A 16,492-nucleotide genomic window follows, 5' to 3' on the forward strand; every position below is an offset into this window, starting at 1 on the left:
CAGACTGGACAGATGTAATGGTCAAAGGGTCAAAGTGAGACTATTACTGGTCTTAAAGTTAGATAGTTAATTGTGTCCAACTGGCAGTTTGGTGGTGTCACAGTGAGATACGTAAGAACAAAAAGGGAGATGTCAAGATCAAGTCACTGACCTTTGCCATGGATCATAGTGGAATTCCTCAAAGGACCAAATGAACCTGGCAGAAGCATATTGCTTCAAGGATCTAAGTCAAGCAGGATCATGCCAAGTTGTAATATGTAAGAGGATAGCTTCAAATCACAAAATTTTTTCCTGAATCAACCTTTCTCCATGACCACATTCTGTCTCTGATCCTTCCTTGCCAACACCTTGCTTTCTCCTTTTGGACTTCCATTTGCATTAATTGCTTTTCCAGATGTGTTGCTTGGTTTATCAACTCCTTTAGCATCTGATGAGCTACTTTATTTCCTTGTCTCCTAATCTGCCTTCTCATCTTGGCATTCTCCCTTCCAACAATAATACATTCCCTTTTTCATTTAACAAACATTTATTGACATCCTACTATGTGCCAGCAGCTGGGCTAAATACATGCTCTGGCTTCATGGAGCTTAGATGGCTTAGTTTTGACTACCAAAAAAGACAGGGCACAAACCATTGTCAATTGTCTTTAAGAGTGGGAGATAGTCAAAGTAGAAAACAGACCCCCAGTGCCTTGGGTAACTTGGTTTTCCATAGCCCTGGATGCTGGGGAATGGAGTTCCAGACTCCTAGTGGCTAGCACTTTGAAGATAGAAGAACAAGAAAAGGCTGCAACCCCACAGGACACAGCCTCCCCCCCACTTTTTCCTTTCATTTGGCCAACTGTTCCCCAAGGACAACAGAGCGGAAGATGGGGACAACGTGTATGACAACTTTCCCAAGAGAGAAGTTGCTTGCTACAGCCTTGCTTTTGGCTGGTAGTGTCCCTCTGTCAGAACTGAGTAGACCTGGGGGTGAGGGTCTATGTACCCTGACGTAGGGCCTCAGATATAACTGCTCCTCTTCCTCCTAGTCAAGATTCTAGTGCTCAGAGTGAGTAAAATGATAAGTAGCATATTTTAATAGGTTTTGTTAAACAAGATATTTCTGCCTAGCCATGACACATACTACACTTAAATTTCACATTTTCAAAATTTAAGTCACTCATTTATTTTTAATTTAAAAAGTAGTAAAAGGTTAAAATAATTAGGTCCTGGGAAGGATGGAATTTTAATTGGAAAGAATAAAGCCATTGTAGGGCAATTACGGGTTTTGAAAAGAGAAATGCCATGTGAAAAATGCTAAGAACTATCTATATATGATTTACTGATATGCTTGGAGCATTTTGGTTAATTAGGATCGTGGGTTCAGAAGGTAATCACCTATTCTATTTCAGTATTGTGGCCTCCAAAGCATTATAAGGTTATACAACTAAGATGTAGCAAAATCATGAGTCCAGATCATTTGCTTTCTAGTTTATCACTCTATCTACTGATGAATATGCTTTCTGAAAACCCTCTGGCTTAATCCCTGCTGTTGTAAACATTTTAAAATACTTCAGAGCATTTCTTATTACTTGACCATAGTAAACATAAGTGAACATTTTTTTGAAGGTGTGAGCTCTCACTGTCTAGCAGGAACATTTTTTTGGATATTACTGATGCTCAGTAGAATTGACATAAAAGTTGAAGGAAATTGGGCTAAATCTATATTGATGTAACAACATTTTCTGTCATTTCAAAAGAGTTTCAAATTCCTAATATCATGTTTTCTTATAATTTTTCCCCTTGAGAATCAAACTCAGAAAAATATAGAGGTACAAAGGGATCTGGTTATTTTTATGTAGCTATAGTGACAGAGCATAAAATATGAGAGCAAAACAGTAATTATTCTCAAGGAAATTTGGCTTTTAGAAGGGAGATACTACTGAGGAAAATTATGAGAATAACTTTTGCACATAGAGAGAACTTTTCTCCAAAGCTCTCTGAGTCCTCCACAAACCCAAATCCAGCAACTCTTACAGCAGAACTTGGCTTCCAGTCAGCGAAATGACTTGCAAGAGCTATATTAAATTTTTTAAAACTAGAGAGAAATTACATCCATATTTGAAGTTATCTTAGATGCCGAATTTGTCATTTTCCTTATCTATAATATGTTATTGTATGACCTCTCTAATTCTGTTTAGAGCTACTCAGCTTTTAACAGGCAACTAATAAAAATTTATCAGTCTGTCCAAGAATTCTGCCATTAGGCCATGTTGGAAATTTATGAGAAAATCTGGAAATTGTGTTCAGCTCAAAGTAAACGATGCCAGAAAAAGAACCCTGTCATATATCCAAAGAACAAATGCTTTTTGGGGAATACTAAAATTTTCCAGAATTCAAGAAAGGCAGAAATTGAAGGAATCTTGGTGATAAAGCGAGGAGCTACCACTGAGTCTTTCTTATGGCATTCGTTATTTATATAACCAACAGGACGCAAGTGAAAGAAATACAGAGATGGCATCCTAAAATAGACACATTTTGTTCACATGTTACAGAAAGTTTTTCTGTTTACCATTTTTAGTGGCTTTAAGAAAGGAAAATTCCATTAACCATTATCAAAACAGTATAACTGAAATGTATGCGATAGATTATTTATAGGCAAGAAATTAGTGAGGAATGGGAATAGTACGATCTGGGTGCAAAAACCTCTTTTTTTTTTTTTTTTTTTTTTTTTTTTTGCCTCTGAAAGCCCTTAGTCTTCTTAAGAATTGCCAAAATCAACTGATCTAATTCCCTTGCGACTGCAGCTCAACTGATTGGCTACTGGATTTAGTGGTCTACACGGCTAGACCCAGAACATTTTAAGGGCTCCTGGCACTATTTGAGTATAGAGAGCAAAGCTAGCATAACTCAGTTAACCAAAACTGGGGTCAAGGTGGGAAACTGATAAGAATGTCATACGCATATACGCATAAAAGCGATACTGACAGTGTAGCAAACAAACTAAATATTGCAATGCCAAAACTAAAGACACAATACACTTATCAATTCTTTATATTTATACCAACAGCTTTCCCCTAGAAGTAAGGGTATCTTTCAAGACAGTTCTGATTTGTTGAAGTGACCGCAGGTATGGTTATGTTTTTTAAAAGTATTAATAGTAAGTAAAAAACAGCATTAGCCTTCTCCCAGCAAAAGTTCAGAAGTGGTTATTGTGTAGTCAAAACATCCTTTGACTTAATTTACCATCTTTATGACTTGAGCCAAAATTTCATACTTCATTTCTGTTGTACACTTGAAGATACGATTGCAAATTATTCACGACCTTGTGTCAGAAGGCCAGAATAACGGTAGGGGATGTGACTTCTTAGAGGGGGGCTATCAATGATCCGAGACCAACCCAGCAAAACAGAGGCGAAGGGCCAAGTTAGCGGAGGGGCGTCCGGCACTCCCCTCCACCCCCCGCGCACGAGGGCTCGTCTAAGCTCCGGTGACCTGGGTGTCGCCTGCGGTGTTGGGTTCTCTCGCAGTCAGGTGCCACCCGGGGGGTTGGGGGGTAGGTGCAGTTATTTATGACTGCGGGGTTGGGCTGGCAGCGCGGGGCCGGGCAGGGAGTGCGAAGCCAAAACCACCTGAGATCTGCCCGCTACCCCAGGCTCTCCTCGGCCGGAGACCCACGGCCCAGCCAGCTATAGGGGGTCCGGCGGGCAGCCCAAGCGGCGTATTTGTAGGGGTCGCTCTCGGACACCAGCGAAGCTCCGCACACCGACTTCTCGCGAGGTTTCGCGCCCCCCCTCCCCCCCCCCCCCCCCCCCCCAGCCCCAGCTCTGGCGCCGGCAGCTCCCGCTATGGCTGCGCTGCGGAGGCTCCTGTGGCCGCCGCCTCGGCTCCCGCCTCCGCCTTCCCCTCTCCACCCCTTCCCGGGGCCGTGGGGGCGGCCTGCAGGGCTAGCCCCGGGCCCTCCTGGCCGGCCCTTCTCCTGCAGGGAGGAGGAGGAGGGGGCCGTGGCTGAGGCAGCCTGGAGGCGGCGGCGGCGCTGGGGGGAGCTGAGCATCGCCGCGGCGGCCGGCGGGGGGCTGGTCGGCCTCGTGTGCTACCAGCTGTATGGGGACCCCAGGGCCGACTCCACGCGGGGGCCGTCCCCCGGGCGCCCCTCCGAGGGCGCGGCCGCCGAGCCGGAGGACCCGCCGCGCGGCCGGGGGCTGCTTCCCATCCCGGTCGCGGCTGCCAAGGAGACGGTAGGTGTGTGAGCGCGTGCGCGCGCCGGCCGGCCCGCAGGTGTGCCACCTGAGCGCGGGGAGGGACGGTGTGACAGCCCAGCCGGGCTGGGGGCGCCTGAGACTGGGGTCCCCAGTGACTCCGGACGTTGGAGGTGTCGCAGTGTGAGCTCTGCGGGCGCCGATGGGGACCTCCTGTGAACGAGACCGAGACCTGCTAGGCCAGGCAGCTCTGGGTCCATTAATGCGGGTGTTTGGAGGACACAGATGATGCTGTCATTGATGCATCAGAACCTTAAGGGTAGTTGCAGCTACCACCTACCTACCAAACCACCAAACCAAGACAAAACCAAAAACCGACTCAGAAGAAGTCAAGGGCATAGCAGGCAGAAAGTGGAGGTCTTTATAGCTGAGAGAAAGTAACTGCCAGGTTGGACTGTGCAACAGCAAATGATTCAGGAGGTCCGGTGCAGTAGGATGAGTTTTGAAGCAGTGGTCTGAGGTGTCAAAAGCTACTACGTTATTGTGTGGAAGTTTATTAGTCCCAAGAGAGGAAATGCCAAAATTGCCTAGCTTCTTTATCATTGGTCAGAAAGAATGAAGATGTCACCAGAATGGAAAAGAAATAAAAAGTCTATTCAAGAAGAGTATATTTCTCCCCCCACCCCCACGCTAGAATCTCTTAAGTAGGAACAATAAGTGAGAAAATGGATAGGAGAGCAAAAAAGTAGGAAACAATGAAGCTAACTCCTACAGGGGAACTCAAATGAAAATGTGCAAGTATCATTATGTCGTTCATAAACTAAGGTGAAGATGAGCGTAAGGTGAGAGTAAAGGAGCACAATATTTTGGTCATATCAGTAAATTTAATAAGTAGTCATGTAAATGACTGGGAAAGTCATCTAGGGACGTTTTCCTTGCAAGACTGGAAGAGTGTGAAGGGCTTAGATGCCAATAATTTAGAAAAGAGTCAGCCATGCTGTTTTTAACTTTGATGAAATTTGTATACCCTTGGTTCTTTTCCCAAATACACGGTAATGATCTGATGTAAGTGCATCAGTTCTTTTGGTGGAGGTTGTTGATATATTTAGGTCGGGGAATCTACTTTATGGACCTTCTAGCAGCAAATCACAAATACATAAAGCAGAAAGTACTTTTATACAATGAATTCTTAAAATACTAGCAAACGCCCTCAACCTTCATACCCCCCCACCATGAGTCATACACAGACTCATTAAACTTGTGTCGTGATTGACCATGTCACAACTTTAATCAACCGTAGTTCATCTGGGAACAGAATAGGATGGTATGGAACTTTAAAATAGTACTTTCTTTTCTTATTTTTTAAAATTAATTTTACTTTTAAAGTTGAGAAACAGTATCATGCAGTTTTTAAAAGACAACACTCAGAAAGCTGGGACTCTGGCTTCACCACTTACTAGTTGTATCATTACTTAACCCCACAGTGCCTGTCTCCTCAACTATAAAATGAGGTTAATAGTGTCTTCCTCTGGAGTTAAGAGATTTAAATGAGTTAATACATTTAAAAGTTAGAATGGTACCCCTAGCATGTAGTGAGTATTCCATAAATTTGTTTTATTTTTTGTTATTCATTTATTTACTTATTTATTATCTATTTCCTTACATTACTATTGCTTAGTATTTAGGAAACATCCTGTACGTTGTTTTAGAAGTCAGATAATACTGATGTCCTGTATCTTACCCTTCCCTAATCTCTAGTCATACATTCTTATTGTTATTCCTTTCGTATTTGATCTTTTTTCCCCTCTGAAAACTTTTATAATCTTCTCTTTATCCCCGGTATTTGAAAATTTCACAGTAATGAGCTTTGGTGTGGGCATTTTTTCGTGTATTGTGCTAGGTACTCGATGGCCCTTTCAATATGGAAATTCATGTCTGAAAGTAGTTTATACTTTTCTTGTATTATTTCTTTGGTAATTTCCTCTTCTCCATTTTCTCTGGTTTTTTTTTTTTCTGGAACCTCTGTTAGTCTGAAGTTATACCGCATGACAGATCTTAATCTAATTCTAATTCTGATCTCTCTTATATTCCAACTTTTTAATCTTTTTGTTTGTTTTTATGGGAGATATCTTTGGCTTTATCTTCCAGCCTTCCTATGGAATGTCTTATTTCAGCTATCCAGACTTTTAATTCGAAGAACTATTTTGTATTCTCCAATGTTCATGTGTTACAGCGTTCTATTTTGTTTCATGGCTGCTAAATTTCTCTCTTTAGTATAAGGATATTGACTCTAGTTTTGTTTTGCTTTTTAATTGTCTTCTGCTCCATGTGTCATTTCCTCCAGGTTCTTTTTTATTCCTGTTTCATTGTCTAAGCTATCACTTTCATTTTGGAGGTTTTCATCACATATCTGTGATTGTTTCCTGTCTATATTTGAGAGCCACTCAGAAGCTCTTTATACACGAGTGTGGCTTTTCATTTGATGATATGGGCTTTTCATTAGAGTGACATCCAAAGGTCAGTGTTTTTTAAGTCTTTTTCTCTGGTGTCATTGAGCTTCTGCAAACAATAGGAGAAGTGAGAGGAGTAGTAATCTGGATGCCGGTGCACGTGCACATATGTGTGAGAGCATGTGTGCTGGGGGAGTATCCAGTGACTACTCACATATTGTATCTAATCCTCTGTTTTCAGCCCCACCGCTTACTCTGCCTCCACAGCTCCTTGTGTTCTCAAGGCCTTATCCTTTCTGGGGTGTGTACCATAAATCAGCTCACTTCCATCTCACCTCCTCCTCCACAGTACACCGGTAGTGCCTGTGCTCCCCTGGGTCAATTATCACTCCCCCATCTCTTCAATTTTATAAAAAGTTGATTAATTCTCTTGAGTGTTTTCGTCTCCTATTTTCTCTTTCTTAGTTCTTGTATGTTTCCACCTTTTTAAAAATACCTTTATTGTGATTTTAATGTGGTTAGGGGAGGAAGAGTTTGAAAGAAATTGTGAGGTCAATCTCCTGTTTTTCAGGAGTATTTTAAACCTTTGTTGCCACTTCATTTATTATGCTTATTTGATTTTCTTGAAGTGGTAGAATGATCCTTTTTGATGTTTAAAACTATACCTAAGAACCTTTGATTTATAAAGCCTCTTTAAAGCAGCATATTATACTGAACAAAATCCTAGTATATAAATTAATGTGTATGTGTTATGAGAATAATTTACCTGATGGCATGAACAGCAGTAACCTACAGACATGCCGTTGTATTACCATAGCCTTGGAAATTTTTGTTTTAAAGACACTCTTCCGAACTTCTGCCAGAAGGCCTTCCTTGACTATAGATTTGTTAAAATAGCGCTGCTTTTCCTATACTCCCAGATGATGACTTTTTGCAATTATTTGTTGTCTTCTCTGCTTGTCTTAGCCCTTTAAGAAGAGGCATTGTGTTGGTCTTGATGACCTTTATGTCTTCATTGCCTGTCATAGGGCTTAGCCCTGGACACACACTAAATATTTGTCAAACAAAGAAGTCCATGCTAAATATTCACATGGGACATACACATTGAAAAAGCATAACCATATTCTGCAACAATTAATAGTTTTATATTTTGTTCAGCTAAAGTAGTTATTTATAGCATTTGAATTGGGAATACTTCAGTCAAGGTCAACATTCCAGGTTTTGGGAGACCAAGTCATGTGACATTCTATTTATTTTAATTGTGCATGTTTAGCTTGCCAAAATTTTTGAGTAAACATGACCATGAACTTTATTAGTATTATAAAGAGATGTTAACAAGATTTTGTTTAAAGACTTACAGTTTTAGCCTTAAAGCGTTATTTTTATTAGTGGAAAAAATTTTTGTTCTAGAACTGCCTGCTTGTTTTAGGTCCAGAATAAAAAAAAAAATCTGCTAGATTGTTTAACACACTTTAATCTGGTATTTCACTTATTATAGAGAACATGTGATCTATTTTATGATTTGTTTATCTTAAGAAGCTTTGAGAAGAGGAAAAGAAAACAATATTTGTATCTCTTTTGTATATTTCTATAATCATTGCCAATAATTATGCATTTTTAAGTCTCTTTCACTGTATATCTTTTCTAGCCTCTTTTTAAGGCAGCACATTTTGAGACATGAGATTATGTTTATTCTTTCCCAGAATATTTAAGAATTCGCTAGAAGTATAAATGTAGAAAAGTCCTAATGTTTTATAGAGTGAGGGAAGTCACATAGATGTGAAATTAGATGGGTTGATTCTGGTAGAATAACATTCTAGTATAGGAAGCTAAACTAGGTGATCCCTCTTTTGGTTTCCTGAATCACTCTGTGATAAGTAAATGCATCAGATTCTACCTGCATTCCTTCTAGTGGTCTGATCATGTTCTAGATTCACATACAACAATTTGAGTGCTGATTTTTTTCCTAAGTAAATCACAGAATAAAATTTAGATGAATTTGGAAAAAAATATATCCTCTTTCGTTTTACACCAAACCAGGAGTTGTAAAACACATGCACATTTTGTCTGGGTTGCAGTGAAAGATAATTACAACATTTTATGGATGTCCTTTTATTCAGATTCACGTTGGGAATCAGGAATTGCAACCATCATGACCTTGAACTTAAATTAAAAAGAAAAAATTCTCATGTGTAATTCTATTTTCCAAGACTTGGAGATTTTCAAATAATGCACAGCAATCAGTTTGAATACAGGTGTATAACAGGTTTTTTTTAACTTGGACTGTATGATCTTTACGTTAAAAAATAAAAACACTGAATTGTATTTTGAATTGGAGTTCAGGTAAATAGTATTTAGGTTTAATTTGACTTCCTAATTGATTCTCACATATAATTCTGTTTGTATAATTTGGGGCTGGACTGTCAATGAGTACTAAGTAAAGTAAAATGTAGCTGCCCTCATATGAATTGAATATATAATTTACCTTTAATAATTTTTGAGAAATGGATGCCATTTTCTACCTAATGATTAAAGAAGATATTTGGGATCCTTAAAACAATTATATTAAGCCTAAATTTTTGAAGCTTCTTTCAGGGAAGTTTTATTCATCCCCCATATAACACATAAGCCTTGTATCTCATAATATTTTTAATAAATTCTTATTTAATGACCAATTGAATGAATTCTAAATCCAAGAATAAATTACAATATGTTAATTATTACAGTCCTTTAGAAATCTTGCTTTTACAAAATCATCTCATCTGTGCAAATTTGTATTTGACTTTATAAATTAGGAAGTCATCTGCACACCTTAATTTAGGAAGGTAGAATAACGGATGTATTACCTCCTTATGTTACCTGTGAGGACTAAGGATTGGAAACTGAGTCAGAGCATTAGCAGCAGATGTGAATTTAGTAACTAGTTACAGTTTCACGAGATAGCAGATACAGAGTACATACATTTTTGTTTTCCTCTCTCTAAACATGTAAGAAGACAACAGCTTCATTCTCTTTGGAGTCCTTAGTCTTTTAGTATTAAATACTTCAGTGTTTTTATTTTGAGATTGTTGCACATGTAAAATTATATATCTAAACTGCTGACCACCCGATTCCCATACCAGTTTTCAGAAGTTGTTTAGTTGCTATCAGTGTAGCAGTTCTGTCAGAAAATCTTCCTTAAACTCCTATCCCCTCCACCTCTTTCTCTTTTAAATAATATGCATTATGTTAATGGTCCTTGATATGCCAAAGAGTATTATCTTTTCTGGTCCTGGAAAAGTATTAGGGAAGATCATTTATGTTAGCGTACATGATTCTATCTAAATGATTAATAATTCTTAAGACTTATGTATCAAGCAGTTTCTTTCAATTTCATAGCCATAAAAATCAAGATTTCCATATTATATGCTTCTTGGAAACAGTAAATTTATCCATTCATCTGTCAATTGATGCATTTAGTCGTTCAGGTATTTTAGTCAAGGAATTTTTACTGGAGTGTGGTAGGTGCTAGGGGTTTAGTGGTGGACAAAATAAAATTCACGTCCTTTTGCAGTTTACAGTCTAGTGAGGATACAGAATAATTATAATGCAATATGGTAAAGTGATGTGGTGGGAAAAAGAGAGTCTACTCATGCAGGAAGGACATGTAACCCATACTTGTGACCTTAAATGTGCCTTCCCAGAAGTAACATCTGAGTTGAGACTTGAAGGATGAGTGGGAATTATTAGGTAAAGAGGGAGGCAGGGAGATGAAGAAATGTCTTCTAGGTGGAGGAGAAAACGTGTGAGAATAAGCATAGTGTGTTCCCGGAACTGAAAGGTCAGTGTGGATGTATAGCAGAAAATTTAAGGCAAGAGTGATCAGACTTTAGGCTAGAAGGTAATCGGGAGGCAGATGGTACAAGACCTTCTAGGCCTATTAAGGAGTTTGAACTTTATCTTAAGAGTAATAGGGAGGCATTGACAGATTTTTAGTCATGAGAATGATATAATCCAATTTACATTTTAAGAGTATCACTTTGAATGGGGAACTAGAGGAAGAGAGGCAGTGCTGAAAAGTAGGAGGCCAGGTAGGGTGCTGTTGCTTCTTAGATAAGAATGTTAGAGGATATGATTCTCCATATTTTTTACTTAAAAAAAAAATACGTGTCAAGCAGTTTTTAACCATAATATTTCTTTAGACAAGAGATGGTTCTGGCTTTACTAGGGAAATGGCAGTGAAGCAGTGAGAAGTTGCTGGGTTGGAGAGAGATTCAGGAGGTAGGATCAGCAGGATTGGTAGTTGATTGGATTTTAGGGATGAGAGAGATGGAAGAGTCTAGGATGATATTCAAGTTTTTACCTTGGGCAACTAGGTGGATTGCATAGTGGTTCACTGAGACTGGGTCCTCAGGGGGAAAAAAAAGCTGTGGGGGTATGGGCATGGATGATAAGCTTTTAACTTGCACAGTGGATCAGGGTGTCTTTTGGACAGCTAAAGCAAAATTCCAGTTGGCTACATAAGTCAGAAGCTCAGGAGAGAAATCTGCACTATAGAAATAGGTTTCAGAATCATTAAGTGTTAAAGTCATAAGAATGGATGACGTTGTTCAGAATATGTACAAGAAGAGAAAAGCACCTAAGGAGAGAGCCCTGGCGAGCATCATTGATTTAAAGGCAGACAGAGAAATGAAACTCTGCAAAAAGCTGAGAAGTAAAGTCCAGACAGGTAAAAAGAAAGCCAGGAGAGTCATGGAAGCCAACAAAAGATAGTACTTCAAATAAGATGTATTCAGTTACAGTGAACGCTACCAGAAGAGGTCAGCTAAGATGAGAAGTGGAAAGTGTTTGGTGGATTTAGCAATAAGAGGTCATGCGTGATGTTGGTAAGATCTTGGAGGTGAAAATCAGATTATAGTTGGATAAGTTGAGAGTACAGGTAAAGAAAAGGTGAAGTGGACAACATGAGGTAAGTGTTGACAACCCTTTCATGAATTTGGCCATGAAGGGGAGGAGAGAGGGCAGTAGCTTAAGGGACATAGAATTGTTTTTTGTTTTTTGGGTTTTTTTTTTTTTGAGATGAAAGACCTTTAAATATATTTAAATGCTGAAAGAAAGAAGAGGAACACTAAACCCAAAGGAAGAGAGGATAATTGATTTGCCAGGGACCAAGGTGGAGATGGGAGATGAAAGTTAAAGCACAGGGAAGAATTTAATCTTAGATAGTAGGAGTGATGCCATTTCCATCACAAGTAATGTAGTGGCAAGTAGTTGAAGGAGTTCTTGCCCGGTGGCTTCTACTTTCTCTGTGAAATAGAAGGTGATGTCATCTTCTGGGAGCAAGATAATAGACATTTGTGGAGTAACTGCGATAGAGACTTGGGAGAGAGTGGAAGATTGAAATAACCATTTTAAAAAGAAGCTAGAAAACCATGAAATCCTTTAATTTGCTCATGTTTTATAATTTGCAAAGTTAAGTATGAGATTTTAAAGGATAAAATGAATTTTGAACTTGCTCATGAAATATAAATTTTTCAATGAGGGCTGGCCCGGTGGTGCTGCAGTTAAGTTCGCACATTCCGCTTCTCGGCGGCCCAGGGTTTGCCAGTTCGGATCCCGGGTGCAGGCATGGCACTGCTTGGCAAAAGCCATGCTATGGTAGGCGTCCCACGTATAAAGTAGAGGAAGATGGGCATGGATGTTAGCTCAGGGCCAGTCTTCCTCAGCAAAAAGAGGAAGATTGGCAGTAGTTAGCTCAGGGCTAATCTTCCTCAAAAAAAGAAAAAAATTTTTTTTCAATGAATATTTTTACATGGTCACAACTTTTGCTGTTCTAATTCTTGTTTATGTTATCCGTCTTTATGAGATGTATAAATTTTAGTAATATGATCTAATTAGTACTTTTTTACTCATGATATAATGTTTAAGTTACATAGGAAATGCACCAAATTTATAGTACAGTACAGATTTTATTCTTTTTGTTTAAACTTGATGGGCAAGTTGAAACTGGAGAATATTAATTCTCACTGATCTACCGTAATTGTTGTGCCAAACACTAAGAATTTGAGTAACTTTATTTTGTGTAGTGTAAACACTCTTGTGCTGGAGAAAAATGTGTTTAAAAAAATCAAACAAGTTCTATTTATGGCATTATCTTTCTAGCATTAAAGAAAACGCCTAGTCATTTGTGTACTAAACAGCATTTTCTAGATATATTATTTTCTTCACCTTCTTCTTTAAGTAAACCTCTACTCTTTTATTCTCTGATGTATTGGTAGATTATATAAACTGAGTAAAATGGCGAGCTTTAGTGCTGTTTTATTTAGTTGACTAGCATAGTAAGCGTTTGCTCATTAAAGAGTTATTTTTCTAAATTGAAAAAATAGAATGCATGTATTCTGCTTTTGCGCCCATTCACTAAGTTGCCTTTAAACTATTTTAGTACACAGCTCCATCTCCAGAATTTAGAATACAGGAAGTTTATGTAGAGGAATTTGAAATAATTCTATTTTTTTCTGCTTTCTGATAAGGAGGATATCTATCCAATTGATACTGTAAGTATTGACTAGATGAGATAATCCTAGGTGACTAGGATTATTCAACATGCTTGCAGCAGTTTAACGTGAATTTTTCCTACCCGGCTTCACATCTCACCCAGCTCAGAGAGGCTCTCATGGGTTTTGTCCAGTTTAAGGTAGTTCCAACCTGTGAAAATTAGTTCTATTCAAATGGGATTATCTGAACTTCTTCCAAACACTTTAAATTTATTCTTACTAATGTAAAGATGGGATATGATTTGTAATCTCCATATACACTCAAGCACATTCACTCATTGTCCCCAGATTAAGAAAGGTTTCACAATATTATTATGATCAAGCTTAATGATGGAGTCCCAAGGACAGTAATAGGTAGCTTTTGGATTAGGGTTTGTGGTGAAAGGATATCAGTGTGACTTGAGCTTTACCTCCTTTCCACATTCAATCTTAATTGGCACATGGCTTCCTCCAGACTGCTTCCTGTCCAAATAAATGGTTCACATCAGGATTTTACGTCCTCATCATAGAGAGTACAGTCTTAGTAACCTTTCGGTCCATTTACTGTGCAGGTGTGCTCTCACATATGCCTGTCATGTTCTCCTCTGATCTGCCAGCCCTCGTGATTATCTCATCATCATAAAAGTCACATAAGAGCTTTGATTCAAGTCTTTTATGACACAGACTTTAAGTCAAGACATCATATTTGGGGAGTGAGGTTAAAATCTACACTTCATACTTTGATCATTAGATTCTAAACTTTTTAGTCCAAAGTACAAATACCAGGTGCTATTGTGAACTAAATATTTAATTATAAAAAATATTACACATATATATTATCAAATAATTAAGATCTAGGACTTCTCCTGAATTATTATAGCAGTTATTTTTAAGTTTTTATAAAACTATAGGCAAGCAGGCAGACTTCTCAAGGTTCCTGCCATTGGCTGGCAAATTATAGGAGAGTAGCACTTTGTATCTTTGGTCTTCTACCCACACCCCTCCTCCAACAGAATTTGGAACATGGCTCATGCCATAGATTGAGTTGAACTCTGATCACCAATAGAATGTTGAAAATGGGAAGGATATGGAGGAGTGACCCAGAGAGGGATTATCTGAATGTCAGATACATAAAAGCAGAAGTTACTCAGGTAGTAGGGGTGTATTGTTTGATTATAGGCTGATAGAAAAGTTCTAGAAACATGTCTCTTCCATATTTTGGTGATACGTTTTATTCAGGAAGTGATCTCTTAGAATCTACAGAGAAAGTGGCATTCTTAAATGTACTGTATAATTCAAGTATTTGCAACTGTGCTTTCTTAATTGTAGGCGAGCAGAGTGGCTCCCTAGGGAGTTGAATTCTTTTTGGGAGCGAGGGGTCAGAGGTACCTAACCTAGAAAAGTTGGTGAAGACACTGTGGTATCCTTACTGATTCACTCACAGCACTACATCCTAGTCCAAAGCAATTTTGATCTTCAGCTGATTGTTTAGCTATGCTTGGGAAAATACAGATCTTCCTCCCATTCCTTTCTCTCGTGTCCTCCCTCTGCAATGATCTCCTTGCCCATTTCTACTTATGGCTGCCCTCTACAGCAGCTTTAAGCTCAGGGATTAAAGTGATTATGGACGTAACATAGGTTGAAGTAAGTGAAAGCAAGGTGCAATAAGAGCAGTTGGCTTGGGGTCAGGAGAAATGAGTCAAGATAATGACTTTGCCTTTACTTACCTGTGCCTCCCATGGCTGAGTCAGCATCTTTTAATTGGCCTTCCAAGAAGTCTCAAAAAACTTCTATTTGTACATTATTGGCCAAAACTTAGTCAAATGGCTCTCTCTAACTGCAACAAAGCCTGGAAAATGTAACCTTTATTCTATGTGCTATTGTGCCTATTTGAAAATCAGAGTTTTCTTTCTAAGAAAAAGCTAGAGAGTGAGTAATAGATATCTGTCAGTCTTTGTTAGGTGTGAAGTATATTGTGTTGGGAAAATGGCTTTTAAATGAAATGAAAATACTCATAAATAAAATATGGAATGCCCCTTTAATAAAATAAATGGTTCATACTTCTGGTTCTAGCAATACAGCATGCTATATAATCTGTCATAAAGATATTTTAAACATCCTTTTAAAAACCGTACTATATTTATAAGAAATTAAGGGACATTGCCAGGGCAGAAATAAGGAGGAAACTAATAACAAGAACAGTGCGAGCTGTGCGAGCTGTGGCTTACATGGAGGAGCGATGGGTCATTATTCATGGACTTCTAGGGACTTGGATTTTAATGCCTGTCTGGGGGCAAGAGACAGGCCTTGGGAAGTTGGAGCTGAGACACCACCTTCATAAAGCCAGAGCCCTCATTAAAAGAATGGAGTAGAAAAAAATTATCCTCCCATTACAAGTTGTTGACAGGGAAACCTGAAGATGTCTGCCTGGGCTCTAAGTGGAAAAAGGGACTCTCTTGAGGATGTATAAAAATGATCCCACTCTACTTTATATGGGTTCAGAGTTAGAACTTACGTTATTTGATGAGAGAAAAAGTTGATGTAGGTGGCAGAAAGAAATGCAAAGCTTCTTTGGAGGGAAATGCACTAAACAATGACCATATGTAATTCCTACAGATAAGGTTTAGAAGAGGATAAGCTCATAGTCGAAAAGTACAAAATATATGAAGTTCTATGAAAAAGAGCAAGCAAACTGAGTGATTAGATTCTTAACAATTTAATAATAGAATAATTTGGTTGAGTCTGTAAATTAAGTATATTCATATATTCAAAATGATTAAAGACATAATGAGAAATCAGTATGAAAAAGAATAGGTAGATTACAATAAAGAATCAACTAGGACTTCTAGAAAGGTAAAATACAGTCATTGGAGGTTGGATAGGTTAGGCAGCATATAAAACGTAACTGAAGAGGCAATTAGTAATCTGGAAGATAATTTTGAGGAAACTACACAAAATGTAACACACTTTTAAAGAAATGGCAAATATTAAGGAGAGTTTAAGAGACGTGGAAAATAGGTTGACAGGGTCTAAAATTCATCTATTAAGGGTTAAGACTAGAAGAATAGAGAGAATGAGAAAGACGATATTCTAAGAGAGAATGGCTGAACAGTCCTCAGAAAGGAGCAAAGGCATTAATCTTCAGATTCAGGAAGCATAAACAGTTCTGAACAGGGTAAATAAAAATAAATCTATATTTAGGCAGATTATAGTGAAAATGTAAAATCAAAGATGAAGAGAAACGGCAGATTTCCTACAAAGGGGTAGCAGTTGGCCTGATTGAAGACTAATCTGTGACAATGGATAGAAGCCAGAAGACAGTAGAATATATCTTCAAAATGCTGAGAGAA

At 38.5% G+C, this 16,492-nt stretch overlaps 1 protein-coding gene across 1 annotated transcript in view; it reads left to right on the forward strand.

The window, feature by feature from the left end:
• Nucleotides 1-3,820: 3,820 nt before the first annotated feature.
• The window catches only part of MICU3 (mitochondrial calcium uptake family member 3), a 100,101-nt gene continuing 87,429 nt past the window's right edge, over nt 3,821-16,492 (forward strand). The window contains exon 1 of the mRNA XM_046648796.1: nt 3,821-4,219. Coding sequence (XP_046504752.1) covers nt 3,830-4,219 — 390 coding nt within the window. The 5' untranslated portion in view covers nt 3,821-3,829. The remainder of the gene's footprint in view (nt 4,220-16,492) is intronic.

The sequence above is a fragment of the Equus quagga genome, chromosome 22, assembly GCF_021613505.1.
Source record: "Equus quagga isolate Etosha38 chromosome 22, UCLA_HA_Equagga_1.0, whole genome shotgun sequence".
In the NCBI taxonomy this organism is placed as follows: domain Eukaryota; kingdom Metazoa; phylum Chordata; class Mammalia; order Perissodactyla; family Equidae; genus Equus; species Equus quagga.